This window comes from Pezoporus occidentalis, unplaced genomic scaffold, assembly GCF_034315485.1.
Source record: "Pezoporus occidentalis ecotype Australia unplaced genomic scaffold, CSIRO_AGI_Poc_V1 ctg70, whole genome shotgun sequence".
In the NCBI taxonomy this organism is placed as follows: domain Eukaryota; kingdom Metazoa; phylum Chordata; class Aves; order Psittaciformes; family Psittacidae; genus Pezoporus; species Pezoporus occidentalis.
Window position 1 is genome coordinate 4,609,688 of NW_026916053.1, and position 21,666 is coordinate 4,631,353.

Below are 21,666 nucleotides of genomic sequence, written 5' to 3' on the forward strand. Positions count from 1 at the left end.
CATTTCATGGGAGCAGAACCAGTCACAGGGTTTAGATACACCCCCTTAAAGACACTGCTTCCCAGAAACGTCAGTTTGGGAACCTCACCTTGCACTATGATCCTTGCTGTGGCCTGAATGGATCCCTCGGTGTTGCTGGCGTTGCAGTTGTACTGCCCCTGGTCCGAGAAGGTGACGTTCTGAATGAAGAGGCCTCCAGAGCTGGTGATGGCGAAGCGGGAATCCTGCGGTAAAGGAGAGCCCGTGCCCAGGGTCCAGCTGATGCGAGGGTTTGGGTGCCCGGAGACCCCACACTCCAAGGTGACGCTTTCCCCGATCAGCACTTCAGTGTTCTGCGGCTGGATCACAAAAGTGGGCTTGGCTGGAAGGAAACGGGAGCTTCAGGAACCAGGAGCTCTGCTGCTGAGGGGTTATGGGCAGAAGTTGCTTGGACTCCTCATGCAACCCTGTGAGAAGTCATCTGGCTCTTCCCTGACCTCTGCATCCTTGCTATGAGCAGCTCCCCAGGTCAAGAAGTGCTACTTCTTCCTACCATGTGCTCCCTCCCAGGCACTAAGAGTGCTGGAACATCCCCACTCTGTGTCCCCTTCTCCCTCGATACCTCTGTGCTGCAGAATTCATCCCAATCTCCCTCCCCAGCCCCAAAGCACCTTCAATCTCTAAATCTCAGTTCCCCACTTCCATGAAGGAGCCCTAAAGCTCAAACCATGCTATGCTGCTATCCACACTCTCTTGCCCAGCACACCACAACGTCTTGGCATGTACAAAACTGGGACTGGCTCTGACTCAGCTCCCAACCCAAGCTGGACCTTCAAGGGCTGCACAAGGCTCACTTACATGGGGTGCCGGAATAGCGCAGCACAACTTCTTGTGTCTTGACCTCCCCAGCCACGTTCTTGGCCATGCACTGGTAGACGCCTTTGTCTGACTCCTTGGTATTCTGGATCATCAAGGTACCATCTTGCAACAGGTTCAGGCGGTTGTCATCTTTCATGTCAATCTCGTTACTGAAAAAGAGCCAGAAAAGGCAAAATCTGAAAGGAGTGAAGACTCTTTTGGGTCTCCCCCTGAGCTGCTGAGGGAGTTGAGGGGCCCCGCATGCGTTGCAGTAAGCTGCTGTTCCTTGGAGCTATTCTGAGAAATCATGGGATTTATAGCAGCAGTTCTGATTTACAGCACTGAACTTCAGCTCCAGCTCTGACTTACTCCCTGGGTGAGCTACTTTTTCTCTCACCACTGATTACACACAACACTTACAGAGAGCAGAGTGTTCCCATGCAAGAGCAGCGCTGCTATTGTCAGGGCATCTAGGCCCAGAAAGCTTGTTCTCATTATTGCCTAAGTGCAAATATAATAATGAGTTAATATTATTGTGCGCAGCCATTTCTATTTGAATGAGCTCTAAAGGCCTCGGGGCAGGGGAGCAAAAAGCTCTAAGTCACCATGGGACCCCAACACATCTTGGGCACCAACCCAACCTGAAAGCTATGAAACATCTTCCTTCTTTCCACAATGACCTGCAGCTCCTGGATCCCAGCCCACAGCACAAGGTCCCACTGCTGCCTCCCATTTGTCCCATTGTGAAGGAATCTTGGATGGCTGCAGATGATTGAAAAGGGAGAAGAGACCTCTCTCCCCACAGGACAAAGGCTGAATCCACTAAGCAAACTAATATGCTTGCTGGGCATTTGTTTAATTCCCCTGATGCCTCCTTACCCTAGTCATATCTCGCTTGCGGAACATTTATTATCATTACCCCTCTTCCAATGCTGTCTTTGGGAGCCTGCCAGCGTTTCCCTAACAAAACCTTCCTTCCAGAGGGACTTAACTCAGCCATAAACTTTTGCTCTGTGCTGAAGCTCTGCCTGGTGGGGAGTTAGTTGAAGAAGCAAACATTGATCATGGTTATTAACAACCGAGCCCTGTTCAAGCTCCCGCACCCAAGGAGCTTGTAAAGCAGCAGCTTAACTTTCCTTCCACAGTGGGCAACTGCTTGAGCACAGAGTATTTAATTGCTCTGCACTTCGCAGAAATACTCTTGGCATTTAGCACAGCCAGTTGGGTTTCAGTGTTGCTGAACAGGGCGATAATCAATGCACTGATCTGCAGTGACTTTCAGTGGAGCGCAGTGATTTTCCCTTTGGAAATAAAAGCTGTTCTCCCAGCATGTTAGGCCTTTAGCGAGACAAAGCTAGAGACCAGAAGCATTTCAGGAGGTAGGGAATGGCGTGGTAGCTCAGAACAACATGAAATACTAAATTTTTCTTTTCCTGATCAAAAGACAATTCCTTTCAGCCTGCGGGGTATGTTTATGGGAATGCTGTAAGCTCTTGGAATCCATCACAAATGCAGAAGAAATATTTCAAATACAGATAAAACACCACTTGGATTACATGGTCAGCAGAGAATGCTGTTAAAAGGAAGGTAAATACAAGCCATGGAACATCCATTTCTCTTTTCCTTTTTAATGTTGCATGAAACAGCTTTTGTAATCACAACCAGTCACCGAAGAACTCGGTGCTTGAAACCATTTGCTACCCCAGGGCTCCCTGTGTGCGACTTACTTGTTGTGCAGCCAAATAATCGCAGGCTTTGGGTTGCCTTCTGCCCTGCAGGTGAAATAAACTGTGTTTCCCAAGAGGACGTCGACATCGTGGGGCTCTGAGGTTATTCGAGGCCTCTCTGCAAAACACCGTTTTAACACAACCCAGTCCAGAGCAGCACAAAATCACCTCCAGCCCCATCGACACAACACCCATCCTGCAGCCCCCCCCCAGCAAGCAGGCATCAGCACAGCCCTTGGAACAGCAGCATCTGCTCAGAGCCACCCCAGGGCTTCATTATGTTGAAGGTTTATCAGCCTATCCTTATTCAGCCAAGCCTTTCACAATGTGCTCCACTTGGGGATGTTCTCCAGCACTAAACAAATTAAACCTTTAAGGGATGTGCTAGAACATGAAGGAGTTTATGTGCACTGTCTGGAGCACTTGATCTGGATGCAGCACAATACTTACTCATCTAATAACCTGTCTGATCACCAGGAAAACCAGCTGGATTATTCAGGAGATTAACTTATCCCCAGTAGCAGCGCCAGTGTGGGACCAAACCCACCACAGCCCCATGGTACAAAATGCTGATCCTGGGCAGATTTGCTCCACATCTGCTAAAAAGCAGTGGGTTAACTCGATGGCAGCAGGCTTCGGACTGACTCAGATATCAGCTGCCTGCACCACTACGCTGAATTATGCATCGTTTGTCTTTCCCAGCTGGCACAATACCAGTGTAAAATGCCTAATGCCAGCAAAATCTTCCCACCAGGTGCTCTGGCTGATTTGACACGCATACATCCCACTGTGCACCCAGGCCTAAAGCAGAACAAACTTACATTAACAGCTGTACCGTGGCACTGGGTGTATACTGGGGACAGCTCATGGTGCAGCACATCCACTTGTACCCACTCCATGTGTCCCAAGCTGCTTTCTCTAAACCCTTCTTATTCCCCTCTCCCTTGAGGCCACAGACCCATTTGTGCCAGTCCAATTGTTTGCATGGCTGTGCCCCAAATTAAGCTGTGAAATGGTCAAGATTTAAAGAAGAAATAACAAAATCATAGGAGAAAAGCTGAACTCAAGGGAGAGCTGATCTCATACATCTGGCTCATAGCACAGCCAAGCACACAGCTGGACTGGCACATCCAGGAGGGATGCTAATAGCTGGCCTGTGTGAATGGGAGCATCTCAGGCTGACTCTACCAGCAGCGAAGTATCAGTGAACAATGCTTGTGCCATCCTGGGCTGATGCTTGCACTTGAACATCAGAGTTCTGTCTTTTTCTGTATGAAATATTTAACTTTGAAATCCTTCAGAACAACCTCTTTCATTTCAAACTGGCATCTTTCCATGAGCAATTCTCTAAATTGACAGAACAACAGCTTAACAAACTCAATGCACCACCACAACCACACAAAGCATCCAGCTACCTATGATGTGCTTGCATAGCTGCTCAGCTGTGCTCCCAGCCATTACAGTTCTCCCAGCATTGCCCTTCTGTTCATTCTGTTAGAGACTTTTCTTATGGTTGCTGGTTTAGCCACTGACAACAGCAGGTCCTTTACTGGCCTTATTCTACCCAAAAACATCAAGAAGGAAGCTAAAACCAGAGCTGCCTTCAATCACTGCGCAACTGTCGGTGTTATCCTGATAACCTGCGTGACTTCCCCATTTCAGCTATAAAAAGAAGGCACAAGCAGGATGGCAGCGCAGGGAACAGGGAGAAAAAGGGGTGGAAGAGGCCATTCCCAGACCAAACCCCAGCTCCACGGAGGGCTTTGCTTTCACTCACCGCAGTTGAACTCCTGGGCGGTCAGGGTGATGATGGAGCGGCCGTGCAGCTCGCGCGGTGCCTCGCACGTAGCTGCGGTCTGGATGCTGCTGCCCTGCTCTGCATAGTCCTTCAGCAGCTCGGCCAGCCACATCAGGTCGCAGTCACAGAGCAAGGCGTTGGAGTCCAGGCGCCTGCGGGACCAAGGGAAAGGTGCTTCATTTCATAGCTTCCTCCTCCAGCACGCAGGAGGGAACAGGCCTCCAGAACGGAGGACTTGGATGGTTTTCCCTGCTTTTGGTTATATCCTGGATGAAACTTGGAGATATTCCATCCCCACAATGTCTAACCCAGTCGGAAGGGTTGCATTAAACACCAACGTTACCCATCGTTTTCCAATGCAAATCATTCTGGTTATGCATTTCTGGCTTAATTTGAGGCAGAGACACACTAAATGTTGGGTTTTCCCTCAGGATGGAGATCTAAACCGTAACTAAGTTCTATAAGAACAGTACATAACACTGCCTCTGTTGGAGCTTTCCATTCCCTTTTAGCTCCAAAAACCTCCCCCTTGATTCTAGCGAGCATCGGATCAATCTTCCTGCGACCAGATGCTCGAGGTTGTAGCATTTCTGCACAGCTCTAAGGGCTTTTATTATTGCAACACAGGCCTGAACCAGGCTGAATGGAGACCAGTGACCTCCCAGTGCACCCACACTTCTCCCTCCACTCACTTCATTCCTATGTGCCGTGCTATGCACAAGGAGAAGTAAAAGACTATCAAGGGATTAGTTTATTCCTCCTTCCCGACTGACAGTTTTACAGTAGATGGGTCTGGGCCATTGGAAAAAAGGTCTAATGTTTTCAGGGACAAACATTTGAGAATGTGAGATTTCACATGAGGCCACGATAGAGCATTTTATACACACCCCACCTTCTCCTTTGACACATACAGGCACCATTTCACGAGTTATTTCCTGCTAAAGTGAAGCCTTTTACCTGCTTGCAGAACTCACAGCAGGCTGCAGTGGGAAACGTTATTTTCTTGTAGTTGGAAATCATGGCAAAACACCAGAATTCTTTAGGTTTTGCTTTTTTCGCCCCCCCCAAAATGCATCATTTTATTTCCAAAGATCATAAAAGACAAATGGAGCAAAGCTCTGGGGGGGGTAAGCAAGAAGTGAGCTTAAGAGACAGCCAGGTTATGTGGAATAACACACCAGGCACTCCTGCATAGGAGAAGAATCCTGCATATTGGCACCCCTCTGAGTATTATCATCTCTAGAAAGAAAGCCTTTTCTTTTGTGACTGATTTTTCCTTCCATCTTAGATACTGAAGACATGATCAAGGTCCTATCTAAGACCTGGACTCTCTACAGTGTTGAAGGATGTTTTATGGGTTCAAACTGTTGCGAGGACTTTCCAAGCATGTTCCTTCCTGTGGCATTACTGAGCTGGAAGCGGATTATAGTTAGATTACAATTAGGCGCTAACTTAAACAAACTACTAACTGGTTAAATGAGCTCTCAGGTCCAATCAAAACTGTTTTATAAACCTAGCACTGGCCTTAGAGGTGCAACAATTAAAAGCTTTGCCAAGCAGGCACATTTTTCCTCAGGTCTTGGCCATCTAATCAAAGATAAACAATTGCTCTTTGCAGGCAATGTTTTCCACTTACAGCCGCTTGAGGGATTCCAGTTGAGAGAATGTCCCTGGATGAATCCTGGAAATCTTGTTGTTGTGCAAGAATCTGCAATGGGAGAAGCCAGGCCAAGACATGATTCAGTATTTGCACCACGCGGATAACCACATCCCAGGTCAAAACCCACTTGAAATGCAAATAATAGAAAAACTCAGAAGAAAAACTCAGTTGTAATATGAATACTCCATCAAAATGGAGCTTTTAAACGCACTGTGTTTCTTTCCATGAGCTATAGGGGTTTCATTCATTCGGGAGTGCAATGCAATACACCAAAGTGAGAGCGGGTGTGGATTGGAAACAGTGACTCAAGACGTGATGTAACAGGTTTAGACTGGAACCTTAAAGTTAATCCACTTCGTGCTCTGCAAAGGGAGGAGAAAGGGCACAAAATCCCCATGGACTGGACCCACCCTATGCTTTCTGTGCCTGGGACAGCTCCAGTTTAGAAGGGACCTTCTCTTTCTCCCCCTGCAGAAGAGATGGCAATTCTACAAGGGCAGCCATTGAAATAAGGCTCCAGACAGCTCATGCCCTACACTCAATGTAATTAATAATCCAATTCCATGAGTAAATCTAATTCAGACAGGAGCAGCCTAAGCTGAGCTTATCTCTGAACAAAGCGGAGGCAAATTCTCACTGCCAGACTCTTAGCACACAGGTTAAGCCTCCCTAGTTGTTACTAAAACCCCCTGATTGCACTAAAATACATTAGTGGGGACCAAGATGGGATTGTCAACTCTCCATTCCCTTAATGAAGCAGGAAATTTAGTTATCTTGGTGACATCTACAACTTCCAAGAGGACACTGATCAAAGTTAGGAAGCAGTTTTAGTAGATGGTGGAACAAGAGATGCAAGGGCAGTGTTCCAGTGTCTGCATACACGCTTGCACACCCAAGCTCAGCCTACTTGCCCAGCTTGGATGCCGACAAACCCTCCAGAATTGTTGTTGGATCCAATACAGTGACTGAGGTCAGCCATGCTGTGCTGATCCAGGTCTCAACTTCCCTGAGGGTGTTTGCATCCCATGATTTTAGTTCCCTAGCGTTTATGGATCTAAGGCACATTTCCACCCAGCACACAAGGGTCTGTTGGTTCCACCACGGAGTGGGAAACACCAGATGAGCTCCTGCTAGAAGCAGTCCTGAGAGCAGAAGACACAGGACCTCGGTCTCTAACTGCTTTCAAGCAGGATGCATGTTTTTCTGCTTAGACTTCCCCTTTTCCACCCCCTTTTTCTTGTACACTGCCCAACAGTGACTCACGTTGACCTTATGGTCAAGAGGAACGTTTCAGCTGGCTTGGGCAGCTGTAGGGCAGATTTACCCCTGCTTAGATGGGAAATGTGAGCATAACACAGCATGGGAAATTCCCTTCATAGTCTCTTATAACACTCTACTTGGCAAGTACATTAAATCTCCTTCTTCAAGGATTTCCCCTCCAATTTAAAGCTCACACTTCACCCTACCAAAACTGTTACACAAAAAGTAGGGTTTTCCCTCTTCTCCTCAGCCCCTTATTCACAAGGAAGGTTCCATCTTTACTTACAGCCTTTCAAGTTTAGGCAGGTCACTAAAAGTCCCCGGCTCCAGGCTTTCCAGGTTGTTGAAATGCAGGTACCTGTCACACAGAAATCACAAGGGGCAGGTATACAGATTGCAGCCTAAAAAACAGAAGATCTTTCCAGGTCATCCTCCAACTGGTCACACACATCTCAGTGCAGATGTCAAGAAGCCAGCATCCACTTCAGCATCTCCATTGTCCACATGCAAACACAGAACCAGCACTGGCTTTTCCCTTTCCTGTCAATTATTTACTCTCTCTTAAGAAACTAAACCACACACAAAAGGAGGACAGATTTGCTCTTCCCTGAAGCCTAAGACCATCACCATCATGCTGAATTGCCTGTTGCACTGTTAAGGGTCAGGATGAATCCCCTGCCCATGGAGTGCCAGCCGCAGCTGCTTCCATCTGATCACCATATGGGAATGCCTTTGCATTCCCCAACACACCCTTGGATTATCAGGGAGGAAGAAACAGCCTTACTACAAGGCTCTTGTCCCCAGCCTATGAACTGCAATATTTCCGAGAGGGACCATGAGTTTGCTGATAATTAAGTTGTAGAAAAAGGCCCTGAACAGCTTGATACAACTTGGAAATGGGTCCTGCTTGTGGCTGAAGGTGGGACTGGAGACATCCCAAAAGGTGTCTTCCAACCTGCACGTCTGTGATTCTAATAGGAGCTCCCAGCACATGCACCCACCCAGCAAGGACAGAAACACCTTGGAACAGCTGCCATGGGGCTCTTCTGTTTCTGCAGAGGGCAGGCACAGCCTCCAAAGATGGAGACGGTGCAGTCAGCACCTAGTGGAACACTGGGATCTAAACGGCACATTGACATCAACAGCCCAATTCTTGCTAATAGAGGTTAATGGTTTTAATGCCACTAAAATCTCAAGCATGACCTCCTATTCCAGAGGCCTGGGAGACCTTCTGCACTGCCACAGGCCATCAGCAAAGAAAACCTGGGGTCTGCAGAGCAGCACCACCACAACACCTCAGACTCCCTGTGTCATTCACCAATTGACTGTTGTTGGAACGACTTCAACATTGACTAAACCCTTCCCATTTATTTTACACAGGCATCAGTTTCACAGCGGACACTGGTTAATCCCGGACCTACAAATACTCATTCTGCTATTGTAGCTGACTGCACCGAGAAATAACTGCCTAAGCTGCCACATGGCTCTTTGATTTGTAATGGAAAGATTAATGATAAATGGTCCCCTATCAGAGCACAGGCTCAGATTCTGCAGCGGAGGGCAACAGTGGGGAGAAAAATACATGCTCTAATACGTCTCAAATGTCTGCTGTCATTGCTTTGGACCTTGAGGAAAGCATCTGATACTGTCCATCAGCCGGGTTATGGCTTTCCTTGAAAAGCTGGCTTTGGGGTGCAGGAAAACGGGGTAGGATTTGAGCAAAGCTAATTCCTTTGGAGCGGTGCCTGCCCGAGATTGGAAACAGATGGGACTTGCAGCGGGATGTTTGTTGGTTTTGTGGCTTTGCTGGGGATTTTTAGCTTCATTCGTGACATCAAGCCTGGAATGCTCATTGGTAAAATATCACCATGGCCAGCATCATCCCCTCTTGAGCACAGCTGAGCCGGTGTCTGCTTCCTACGCTTTCTCCCAGGCATCTTTGCTGAGCTGGCTGCTGGAAAGCTAGACCGTATGCAAGGTTGGTAGCACACCTATTATTAAGCTTTCCTCTTATACTCTTTCCACTTTTGCTGTCAGCAGACCCCTATAGACCCCTGTTTCCTCCCATTGTAAGGTCCTTGGTCATTAAGGGAATCAGAAGCGCAGCTGGACTCTTCCTGTGCTCCAGAGCTTTAGGGTCAGGAAGAAAACATGGGACATCAATAGGGAGAGACCTCCGTATTAACAAACCAAAACCAACAGTGGGACCAGCTGTTTTCAAACAAAGTCAGTGTAGTCTTGCAGAGTTGGATGATAAAACAGTAGAAACCCCATCCTACACCTTGCAAAGTGTCTGATACTCTCCCCTACTGGAAACACAACACATGTGCTCAAGGAACCAGTAAATCAGACATCACATCAGCAGCAAACAAGGCTCATTTGTACTTACAGCTGCTCCAGAGAGCGCAGCCCATTGAAGGCATGTTGCTGGATGCTCTGGATCTCATTTTTGTACAGGTAGCTTGCAAAAGGAGAGATGGAAAACAAGCATGAGGCTGATTTATCAGCATTTGTGCTTTTAAAAGACACAGGAAAGAGTTATGAGCCTCAACCCAAAGCAGAGCTTGTTGATTGGATTCAGGGGTGATGTTTTATAGCTATGACATGAACAGCCAGAAATTCCAAGCACAGAAAAATACATCCTTGACTGGCAAACCTTAGAAGTGGGTTGTTACATTACAAAGACGAGAAGGAATCACTGAGTTACTGACTCACAGGTATTTCAGGTTCTCCAGATCTTCAAAGGATCTTCTCACAATGTGCTTTATGTGATTATTGTTCAGCAGCCTGTTCAAATCAAGAAAGAAAACCACAACTGGTGAGTCGAGCACGTGTGAGACTCGTGGCACTTCTGCTCCTGGCTGTCCACTGGAAAACCCCGAGCCTCTGTCTTGCAACACAGCTTTAACATTAAATGGGGTTCGAAGATCAAGGTTTGGAGACTCACGCCAGCTAAGCCAATGAGGTTTCTTGCCCAGAGGTACCAAGTGCTTCCAATGGTCAAAGACCTTTCTTTACATTCTGCCACAGTGGTTTTCACCCCAAAGTTACAATTCTGGCCAAGAAAGGGATGAGAAGAAGGAAGACAGGAAAAAGGAAGGGGAGGGGAAGGAGATACTAAACCATTGCTGCCACCCTTGTACCACCACAAGAGTTTCTGAAGGTGCATGGCTGCATTCACCAATGTGTGAGCAGGGGTGTGCAGAACCAGGTTCTAAGAGGCCAAACACAGCTTCAAATACCAGTTCACAGTGGAGTTATAAAATGGTAACTCTTTGTTTTAATCACTTTGTGTGCAAGTATCTGCAATGAAAGAGAACTACATCCAGATCTGACTCCTGAGGCTCTTCAGAGGCAGCCTCCCTCCATCTAGAGACCCTGATTTTAATCCAAAGCCCATGGACAACACCACATTGGCAAGCCATCTCCGACTTGTATGCACAGTTGCCATGACAGAGCATGCAAATGATGGCTGGTGCCAACGACCAGAAACACAGCTCGACCTTGGAATAAGCACCACCAGCAGTAACCACGCAGCTGAACACCACAAAACCCTCTGCTGCAACCACTGCCAAGCCCAACACAGAGAAAATGGAATAAATCACTTATAAATAGCTCTTGAATACCTCACATTGAACTACTCATCGTGGCTGCCCAACCGCACTCCTGTGGGTCTTTTGCTGTGGTATCTCACTGATACCTTCTCTGGCAATGCTGCTATAAGCTCATGGAGCTCAGAGCAGAACAGCTCAGAGCAAACTACACTTACTCTAATGAGTCCTAACCAGAGATGTGGACGGAGGGGAGAGCTGCAACTGTGCATGGCGCAGATTTGCTTTTCTAGTGCTGTAGGAAAAGCTGCTATTCCCTCTGCAAGGAGCAGAGCTTACAGCATTGGGTCAAATTCAACACATGTATTGGATGTGCATTTTCTACTTTACAAGCTCCTGCTCGTGATAGCCGTGCTCCTCAGGAACGATCTGCCACCAGGCAGCAGGTGAGAAGACAGGTCAGTGCTTTCCCAGTGGGAAAACCCAATCTTCTTCCCAACTTTGCTGGAAAAAATAGGGTAGGCAGAGCATCAGCCAGCCTCTGGCACTGCAAGCAAAGCTCCCTTCCTTGGAGGAGCAGTTTATGCAGGTGAAGGATGGAGAGAAAAGATAAAGAGATGGGGAAAACCAGAGGAAAACATGTGGGAAAAGATGATGAAGATAAAATCAAATGCCTCAGGGATGCGAAGATAAAAGGTGTCAGAAACACACGAGTTGTGGCAGCTTCACAAGTTACTGCCAGGCATCTGAGTCACACCGGCTTGCTCTCAGGTGGAGCATTACATTAAGGGTCCAAAATGCACGTGGGAAACTCAAGTGCAAAGAAGCTTTTGGAATTCAAGGCAATAAAGGTTTGAGGGAAAGCTCAGTATCCTTGATCTGAGCACCCTCCCTTGCTTAGCTCCTGCTACCATGGATGCGGGTACCGGTACCCAACTGCACACTGCCAGGGCTGTGGACAAGCAGCTTGAAGAGGTTAAGGCAGAGAGCTGCTGGAAAGTTGCTTCACAGCTGGAGGTGATGGCTCAATACTGAGGTTAAACAACCCGACTTCACTCATAAGGCTGCAAGAATGATGTCAAGCCCTTGGAACACAGGATCCTGCTCTGACAGCCAGATACGCTGAGTGGAAATAGAGCCCCAACACCAACTCAAAGGTTTATTTGATGATTGAGCACCCAAGGACTGGAAATAACTGCTCGAGAGCAGCACTGGGGAGGGCTTTGGTCTATTTACCCACAGGACAAAGACAACACAGGCACCAGCCGTGCACGCTTCCTTCCCTGCCCTCTATCAGTGTGCTTTCATCCTCAGCCAGAGGAGGATGAAGGCAGCTTGTTCTCTATTATCTGATCCTTGGCCCCACATCTGAGGACAAAAGATGAGCTGATAGATGGGCTCCAGTTCCAACATTATTCCCATGGGATGGGAACCCACCTGTCTCCTGCTTTGCAACTGGCATCATCCGCTTGGCTCACTGGGGACATGAGACAACAACCAGGTGAGCAGCTCCTGGAGGCAGGGGAACATCCAACAGCCCCACACACCACGATGGTCTGGACTCCATCACTGACCCTTTATCTTTAATGCCATGAGTTGGACCAGGACTGAAGTCCAGGGGGGGTATTTCAAATTGCAACATGCCGTCTGACTGCATTTTGATGCTATTTAAAAGCCTTAACCTAGTTTGTTTTGTTGTCTTGGCTATCTAGGACAGTTCTAGGGGGTGTAATCAGTGCTCCAAGCCAAACAAGATGAATTCTGGAAGCAGAGATGGCACGCAGCATGGAGGCCTCTTATCTCATCGTCTGACACTTAACAATTTGTTCATTGTCCCGTTAAAGGTTACAAAGCGTATGGAAGAAGCCATCTCTGTTTCCTGTCTCAGGATTCCCCATTGTAATGGAAGGATGTGTCCTGGAAAAAGCTCAAAAGTGAGATAATTTATGAAGTCGAGCATAGTCCACATATTCCAAACCGCTGCTTTCTGAGAAATCCATAGACAAGACAGCACATCTGGCTCCTAGAAAGACTGGAGATGGCTTCTGCACAACTGTCTGCGCCTTGACTCCCATGCAATTCCCCAGGCAAGGAAGTGTGCAAAATCCTGGCATGACCTGGGTATGGATCCCAGTGCAATCAACAGCAGAAATGCCCAAATTCCTGCTGACATTAAAGAGGATTCACAGCTAAGATCTGCTGCTAACCGAATCCGCTGGGAATAGAAGCTCTGGCAGACAGAAGCTGGAAAGATCATTATCAACGCATGTCTTAAGTATACCCTGCAGCAAAACAAGCCCAATTAAAAGTAGCAGCAGTACGTTTCCTAGCAGAATGATGTGGCATTCCCCTTCGTGCCGGCTGATGAACTGGGCACCAAATGAAGAGGTGGACTCAATCACAGCCTTTATTCCTACAGAGCTCTTCTGGGAGGTTTAAGATACACAAGCACCAGGAGATCTGGCCCAGATTCACTACGAGAACATTTTGCATTCAGTTGCCTTTAGGTTTTATGTCCTGGCTGCCCCTCCCTTCTCCTTCCCCACCCTCTCTCTGGGTTGCCAAGCACAGGCTTAAGAGGCATTAAATGAGTTGTTTTCTGTATTGAAGACTGCATTCATCGATGTGACAGTACAGGATTCAGGCTCAAACCATCCACTCTTTCCTCTTCCCTTTTGACAAACCACATCCTACAGCTATGATGATGTAACAGCTATTTTTTTTCCCTCCCACCATTAATAGAAATCATCATGCAGTGTATTTAAAGGGGGGAAAAAAGTGAGTTTAATGCTCAGCTGTGCGTTTGCCCTTGTTCACAGAATGATCTGGAATAGCCATTTCCCATATTTGAGGGAGAAATGTTTTTTCTGAGACCCAAGCAGGCTCTGACATCTCCTCTTTGCTAGCAGGAACATGTTCTTTCAAGAGCTGATAGAGGTTTAAGACAGAGCCTCATGTGAAGGAGAGATGCAGAGCTCACCAGGAGTGCCTTTTGCTCTCACCTAAGCAGAGAGAGACTATGATCACCACTTGGGTCAATGTGGCAGGGTGCTTTCGTCCTATGGAAACACTTAAGGGGACAGTTATGCAGGGGTGTCCTCATCCATCCCCACCCAAAGATGACCTAAAAGGAGCAAGAACTGGGAAGGAAGCAAGGAGATGCTATGCCTCACCACGGGCTCACAATGTGTTTGTTCTCTTCCATGGTCCACCTCCTGCTGTGAGCTAGCATTAGGTTAAGAGATGCAGTTAAGCGTTGACAAACACCAGTCAAATAGCTGCTGAGGAGCATTCTGAATGGCATACAGGAGGGTTTGCTGCCTCCCTCTCCCCTCTTTTTTTAACCAAGGGGACATATTGAGAGCTTAAAAATACACAAAGGACATCCTGACACCAACCTCTGCACTGGAACGGGGAAGAGGCAATGGGAAGGGATGAGGAAACCTTACAACTCTCAAGGCCTTTAGCCAAAGAGGACCTCTCCAATGCACACACCACTGCAGACAGCCAACAAGCAAGCTGCCAGTGGTGCAGCATTTAGGATAATTGTTACTACCTGTGGTGCTGCACCAGGAGTCCCCAGCCAGAAGCACACATTGACTGGATCTCTTCCATAGACAAATAGGGCTCCTGGTTCTAATTTTCAAGTGACACTCTGGAATTTATCCAATCTCCCAAACCAGGGAGAGAAAAAAGGAGGAAAGAGTCAGAGGAAGGTTTGAACTGTTGAAGAGCCCCACTGGATGCTCATGGCAGGCTCTTCTTCTGTTGGTCTCATAGCCCACCTCCCTGCAGCCAACAGAGGTTTCCTTATCAGGGTGGTTTATAAACTGTCAAACTTGGACATAGCACAGCCATCCTGCCCCAAAGGAGATGCAGAACAGAAGCTTCCCCACAAACCTGCTGCCCTTCCTCTGCCAGGCCAAAACACCGGGTGGGAAAAGCCCTTTTAGAAGCATTTATTTGCTTAAGGGACGTTTCTTTAAGTCCTATGGCAGAAAGCTGCAAGCTCAGAGCTCTGCACATGGAACCTGAGCGACTCCGTCCTCCAAACCTCTCACTTCAAACATCCTGGCCAAACTTCCCCAGCAAGCCTCTCAGGGATTTGGAAGGATTTACTCTCTTTATCACTCACGGACCTATAGGAGTCCTCAGGCTGGAGTTTGCCATGTAGAAACATCAGCAAATTCTACTGCTCTTGTCAGTTTTGATGTGGGAATTGGACAAACATAAGTTCCTGGAGAGAGATTTGCTGCAGGAGTGCAAGGTCTGACGTTCCCTCCTCCAGTTATTTAGCTCCTCACCCATGGGAGTTCACTACCACGAGTGTGAGAATCACTGATGTTTCCAGTTTGCTGGCCAGGCCAGGAAGCACAAAGCATACAAAGTGCTGTCTAAAGGGAAAAGTTTTAGTGCAAAAGCAGTTGATTTTCAGAATTCAGATATAAAAATGCCACATTTTGTTAGAGCAGTTTCACCTAGCTCAGTATTCCAGCCCTGCTGATGGCTGTAGGACATTATTTAGGGAAAGCAGGAGAGCCTACCCCACAATCTGTTCCTCTTACTGCCCTGACATCCATAATCATGAGACAGGGATGTTTGGAGGTACATTCATGCCTATTCCCATTAGTGTCTGTTCATGGACTTGCTGCCCTTGATGTCCCTGTCCAGGAGGATGTGGAGACAAAGCAAAAAGAATGGGACAAATGCATGGGGCATCATAGAGAGACAGGTCTCCCCACCTACATCCACCTTTAAGCAGAGCCACAAAGACAGAAGTCTTGCACATGCCAAGGACCTGCCTAGACCAAGGCACTGCCAGGGCAGGAACTGGGATCTCCTACAAAGCAGGTCGGGTGGAGCATCTCTCCAGTGAAGACCTGCCAGCATCCCGCTTTTCCCTAGGGCTCAGCTGAGGCGAGGCTGGTGGTCCTGCCGGGCTGCCTGCCAAACATCTGTCTGCATCACACAGGGATGACCTCATTTGGAACAGTTCCTCTGCTCGACTCAGGGGTGGAAGAGCAGGTCTGGAGATCAAGATGCCTGCGCGGAGCTTTGTGATAAGGTAAAACCCTATGGACTCAGGCTCTATTTTCTCTCTAGATACTTCAGTCACATTTATCACCCTATCTCAAATGACAGAAATCCATCCAAAGTCTCCTTTCTCTCTGTTATTCTTGATAATGAAGTACCACATGGTGCTGTTCCAGAGACTAACATAGGCAGTTCTTGTGCTCTGGATGAACAGCATCATTGGCAATAAGGTTTTCTATCAATTTACTAGTTGACCACCCATCATCCTGTGAACAAGGGCCTAGGTCATGACCAGGGCTCTTTGAGGTCATGGTTTGGCCAATCAATCCCACACACACAGTGGAAGCATCTTTAGCCAATATTGATTTTTAAAGCATAGCTGTTGAACAGGTCCCTATGATAAAGTCCTGCTGTATTCCCACTTTCCCAACAACTTCTCACAGCTGACTGAATGCCTTACTGCCCAGATCTCCCTTCTTCCAGCACTGTCATCCCTAAAGGATCAGGGGCTTCAGGTCTTTCAAGGTCAGACAGAATAAGCAACCTGGACTTTCTCTTATGGGACCATGAATGAACAAACCTAAGAGATACAGATGTCTGTCATGCAGTGCAGGTTCCCAAGCTGCTGGCTTACCTCACCAAGACATTGGAGCTTAGGCCTGGATATCTTATAGCTGTTAGCACCACGTCACAGCTAGAGTAATCAGATCTGAATCCCAACGGGCCAATTACATCCAGCACAGCGCTGCGCTGACACAGCTTCTGTTTCTGATTTGGGAGCTGGTTTGTATTCAACTTCTTGGCTACACAGCACAGATGTCCTCATATCTAACTTCAAACCCTCAGCCTTGCGGCAGCAAGAACCAGCAAAGGCTCCCAGGGTTTCCTTTGAGCAGTGTGAGAAACGTGTGAGTACATCACACTGATGCGAGAGTGCTGGCTATGGCTGGGATGCAACACTGAAGGAACTGCTTTCTACTCCCTTTTCTATCTGTTGTAGGGTAGGTGTAGGGGTTTATCCTCAGGCAAGGCACAGGATACGATGGCATTCAAAAGGATGAGCTCGCACTTCAGCCAAACTCATGTAGAGCAACTCATGTAAGTTGATGCCTTTGAGGAGGCCATGAAAAGGAGAAGCTGTTAATGCATCCCTCCACTACCTTAATCCTAGGCCAAACCTGCTCAAAAATCCTCAGTCAGTAATTGGATGCATCAGGACTTCTGAAAGGACAAGTTAATTGTGAGAAATGAATGTAATTAAAAGGCACATTTAGTTAAAAAAGGTAAGAAATACAATCCAGGGTAGAACAGAGAGAATTGAAAAGCTTTAAATGGATATGCACAGCTTGGCCGCAACAACTAAAGGACCAAGGCCATCTTTAAGACATCATAGAGGACAGTACAGACACAAACAGTGAATGGATAGCCTCACTGCAGGATCACTGAGAGGAACTTACAGCGTGTTGAGGTTCTTCAGTCTTCTGAAGGCACCCGGTCGAATCTCCTTGATGTGGTTGAAGCGTAAATCTCTAAAAGCAGAAAACACAATCAGTGCACTTGGGATATAAATAAGCCTTTAGCAATGAGCATCATCCGTGGGAGGAAAGGGAGGAGGGCTGATGGGAGGCGCTATCATGCCAGGTCTATGGACTGGAGAAACAGAGACAAAGATTGGGAAGGGAGTGGAGAAGGAATGGGGATGGTGGCTGGGGTCTCCTCTTGTCTATAAACTCAGCCAATAGCCAGGACAAAGTGACATTTACAAAATTCAGATTAATATCATAGAAAACTAAAGGCTGAAAGGACTCAAGTGATCACTTCCATGAGCACCAGACAAGGTCTGCACCTCAGCACCCCAAGTTCACGTGCAATTAGATGATCGTAAGGACCTACATGATCTTAAGGTCCTTTCCAACCCTAACTATTCTAATTACACTTGCACCTCATACTGACTTGTAAAGGAATGCACATCACCACATGGAGCCATTTTTTAGCTCCTTCGCAAAATTATCCTTGCCCTAAAATGGTTAAATCTGATCAAATAACCTCATATAATAAGCATTTCACATTCTGCTCTGCAGTGCTCCAAGACTCAGCACAGCTTATCGCTGCCTGCGTTTCAAACGTGTGCCAACTTCAATTAGAATTAGTGGAGTCCAGGGGATTCTGGCAAATTTCAAGGGCTGCCCATGTAACTGCATCAGCTTGGAACCCTAAAACAGAGGGGTTTGATTGCTAATGAGATAAGAAAATAAGAGCTAAGTGGTTTAACCTGGTTAACCGAGTAGAAACACTTCTATAGGGAATGTGCATCGATTTGGCACCTCACGCGGTCCAGTGTATTGTAACAAATCACAACACACTGACAAATGGATCTTGCTGCTAGTTTCTATCCAAGGCGCAACAACGAAGTTGATTTTCTTCCCCTCTTACACTGCTTAATCTCTCCCCTTTAGAGAGCACACAGCTATTTCTTGGTTTAAGGCAGCCTTTTAAGGGCATTTGCTTTAAGGGGAAATCACACATGAACGCGCTGAGCTGCCCATCATTCTGTTGGTGAGTGACAGAGCGTTTGGAGGCAGAGGTTGAAACTAGAATTCCACACAGAGCTACAGGTTCAACACTTATTTTTAGAACAAGAATCACGGCCTTCATAAGATTAAGCTTAGAAAGAGATGAATTAATTGCAGGGAGCTGCAAGTGAGCTGACAGTGAGTAGCCAAAGGGGCTGAAACACCTCTGAGCAACCACTTGAGAAGGGGATACACAGTAAGTAAAGCTGATTTTACTTCATTTACTTCCTCACTAAATTTTCTTACAGTTTAGGCAGAAAATACATTGCAAATCAAACTGAAATATTGAATCTCTGCCTTGTTACCCCCTTTGTTATCACTCAATGCGCTCTATTGTGCTTCTTCCTTTATAACGATGCAACTTTGAACAAAGGAAAGAGAAGACTAAAGTAGGAGAAATCTCTCCCCTTTTAGTGCGAAATACTGCACAGAGAAGAGTTGGAGGGCAGGAAAGAACACAGCTTCAGTATGTCAGAAAAAAAGAGCTGGAATTGCCATTTACAAGCACCATTTGTCTGCCACAAAGAGCAGTCCCAAAGGATCACCCTTTGGAATCCCAGTGTTTAACATTAACTTTACCCTCAACATTTTCTGCTGCGTTTGGCTTTACACACATTGCTCCATATGCACATTTCTTGCTCGTCTTATTGGAAGGTGTTGCACGTCCCTCCTCCCTGTCAATGTGAATCTGAAGCTGTCTGCATGGATTTCTCAAGGCAATAGCTGACAGCATAAAGCCAAATACAATTAAACAAAGGGGACAGCACGAGGTGCTGACTGCTCTCCATGGCCTCGTTAAAAGGAGATGAGGAAAGACTAGACCATGAAAAAAGGTGGAGAAATGCAAACCTGATTTATACACTAACACACAGACACCAACCCCGCTGCCCCGGGGGGCTGTAAAGAGCTGTGTAATTAGTCCAAGCAGCTGGCTACAGGTAATAGGGAACACCACAAATACATGGAAGCTATACACAGGGGTCAGGGCTGAAGCTGTCGATGCTCATGGAAGTCAGCAAGAAACAGGCAGTGAAGTGTAAAACACCACTTTGGGTCCCAGGCTGCAGGTGGGGGAAGAAAACCATCAGACTGGTTTAATGAACAGAGATAACTGCAATCCTGCACACGCCAGCATTCACATCAAAGTGCATGGCTTCCAAGCAAGAAGCACGGCGACTGAAACCACCTCTGAACATAGCTACAGGCTCAGGGTTGTTCTTATTAATGGTTGTTTTCACTGAAACCACAATAGCTCTCACTGTTTCCAAGAACTCCTTGGAAATGCTCATGGCTATTGCTTGGCTGGACCATCTCTTAGCAGTGCTTCTACTGCTGAGAAGCGCGTGGATAGAGAGATGCCTCCTGATAGCTCCCACCACTGAGTGAGCAACACGGGGCTGGTTTCATGCAGGATCTTCTCCCTTACACCACCCCAAGGAGCATGCAATAAACCTTAGCTCGTGATTGTAATGAAATAACTTGATTTTCCTTGTTTTCTGTTCCAGATGAGACCTTCACATGATTCCCTGGACCCCGGCTGCTTGCAATCCTTTGGAAAGCTCACTCTTTGGTTTGCCCTCCATCGTGCAAAGGCAACAGCTTTCCCCACAGACAAAAAAGGGAACTGGAGGAGCACATGTCTACCCCAAGCACTTCATTTCAAGAAATGATGTGAATTAACTGGAGAGAATCCAGAGGAAAGCAATGGGAATGATGTGAAGTCTGGGAAATGTGATAATGAGAAGAACTGTGATGGCTTATTTAGCCACAGATACAGTAATTGCATCAGACCTTGGCTACACATAGAAAAGGGCAAAGAGGCACCAACTGACGCTATAGATTATGGGGTCCATTTAAAATACCTTAAACAGTGAGGCTGATAAAGCACTCAGGTAGACTGCAGGTAAGACAAGCATTACCCACATAGGGTTCAGGTACGTGGATCCTGCCCTGGAGGCAGCAGGGTGGACTAGACCAAAACAGCAGCAAAAAGACACCAGTGTGGATGTTCCTACACAGCAAAGCCCCTGAAGAGACAGAAGAACCCACTTCTTCCCCTGTACCAATGCATTAATATCCCCCAAACAATACTTAGGCTCATTCATAATGTTTTTATTCCAGACCTTCCCTTAGCCTGAAGCTGGTAATGAATGGCTCATAGGGCTGCAGAGGGAAATTCCAGGCTTGCGTGTGTTTGATTGAGCACATTCCCTACAGAGTTTGTCCCTCTTACACAGAAACTCTTGTTTCTCTCTATTCCCAGGGCACTCAGTCTGGAAACTTTGGGTTTCTTTCCATGAACAAGTGTGCTTTATACAAGGACCAGCATCCCCCATGCCAGCCCCTTCCAGCTGCTGTGTGCACCAGCAGCTGAGCTCCCTCTGTCCCTCCTTCTTCCACCTTGGAATTTGCAAAATTGGGGAAAATAATGAAAATAGATGCCTTGTGGTTTAGCTCACACACACACACACAGTTTCATGGCTGGAAGTCTGGGATTACGTGATACCTCTCCACCAGAAACGAATGGGATGGCTGCTGCTAAAGGATCCCAGATCATAGAGTCACAGAGGGGTCTGAGGTGGAATGGACCTTCAAGCTCATCCAGTTCCAACCCCTGCCATGGACCCCTTCCACTGGAGCAGCTTGCTCCAAGCCCCTGTGTCCAACCTGGCCTTGAACACTGCCAGGGATGGGGCAGCCACAGCTTCTCTGGGCACCCTGTGCCAGCGCCTCAGCACCCTCCCAGGGAAGAGCTTCTGCCTAAGAGCTCATCTCAATCTACCCCCTAAGAACCTCTTCTACTTTCACACACAGAGTGCACACAGAAGCCATAACTGGCAGGAAACTGGGCTGAATACACGGATAATCTAGGACCTGCTATTGAAACAACTCATCTTTTCCAAACCCCATGGCAGAGGCTTACTGAGAACACAGAATCTGCACATGGAGGGGGAAACACATCTTCACAGAATGGCACTTGAACCTTCCTAATTCTCTCAGCTGCCACAGAACAATCAGTCCTAAAAGCATTGTGGTAAATAATCATCAGTGATTACTCTATAAAGGAATCAATGGGTTTTACAAGTAACTTCCACTTCTGTTTAATGTATTTAGACTCTTGAAGAATCATCTATTACCATGTTAACTAAGCAGATAATTAGCTACAAGAGGTATTTTACTGCAGTTCCATGGAAATTACAGGGTTTGTTCCACTGAAGCATCTTTT

General features: G+C 47.1%; 1 protein-coding gene across 3 annotated transcripts in view; it reads right to left on the reverse strand.

Annotated features, from left to right (window-relative positions):
* Nucleotides 1-21,666, reverse strand: part of LOC134175751 (peroxidasin homolog) — a 42,183-nt gene that overhangs the window by 14,687 nt on the left and 5,830 nt on the right. For 2 of the 3 annotated variants that reach the window (XM_062641998.1, XM_062641997.1), the window contains exons 2-10: nt 17,325-17,396; nt 9,998-10,069; nt 9,672-9,743; nt 7,569-7,640; nt 5,999-6,070; nt 4,342-4,514; nt 2,565-2,682; nt 838-1,007; nt 89-361 (exon numbers count right to left, since the gene is read on the reverse strand). In XM_062641998.1, the coding sequence (XP_062497982.1) occupies nt 89-361; nt 838-1,007; nt 2,565-2,682; nt 4,342-4,514; nt 5,999-6,070; nt 7,569-7,640; nt 9,672-9,743; nt 9,998-10,069; nt 17,325-17,396 (1,094 nt within the window). Of the gene's footprint in view, nt 1-88; nt 362-837; nt 1,008-2,564; nt 2,683-4,341; nt 4,515-5,998; nt 6,071-7,568; nt 7,641-7,731; nt 7,784-9,671; nt 9,744-9,997; nt 10,070-17,324; nt 17,397-21,666 lie in introns of those variants that run through there. The other variant, XM_062641999.1, reaches the window with a different exon arrangement.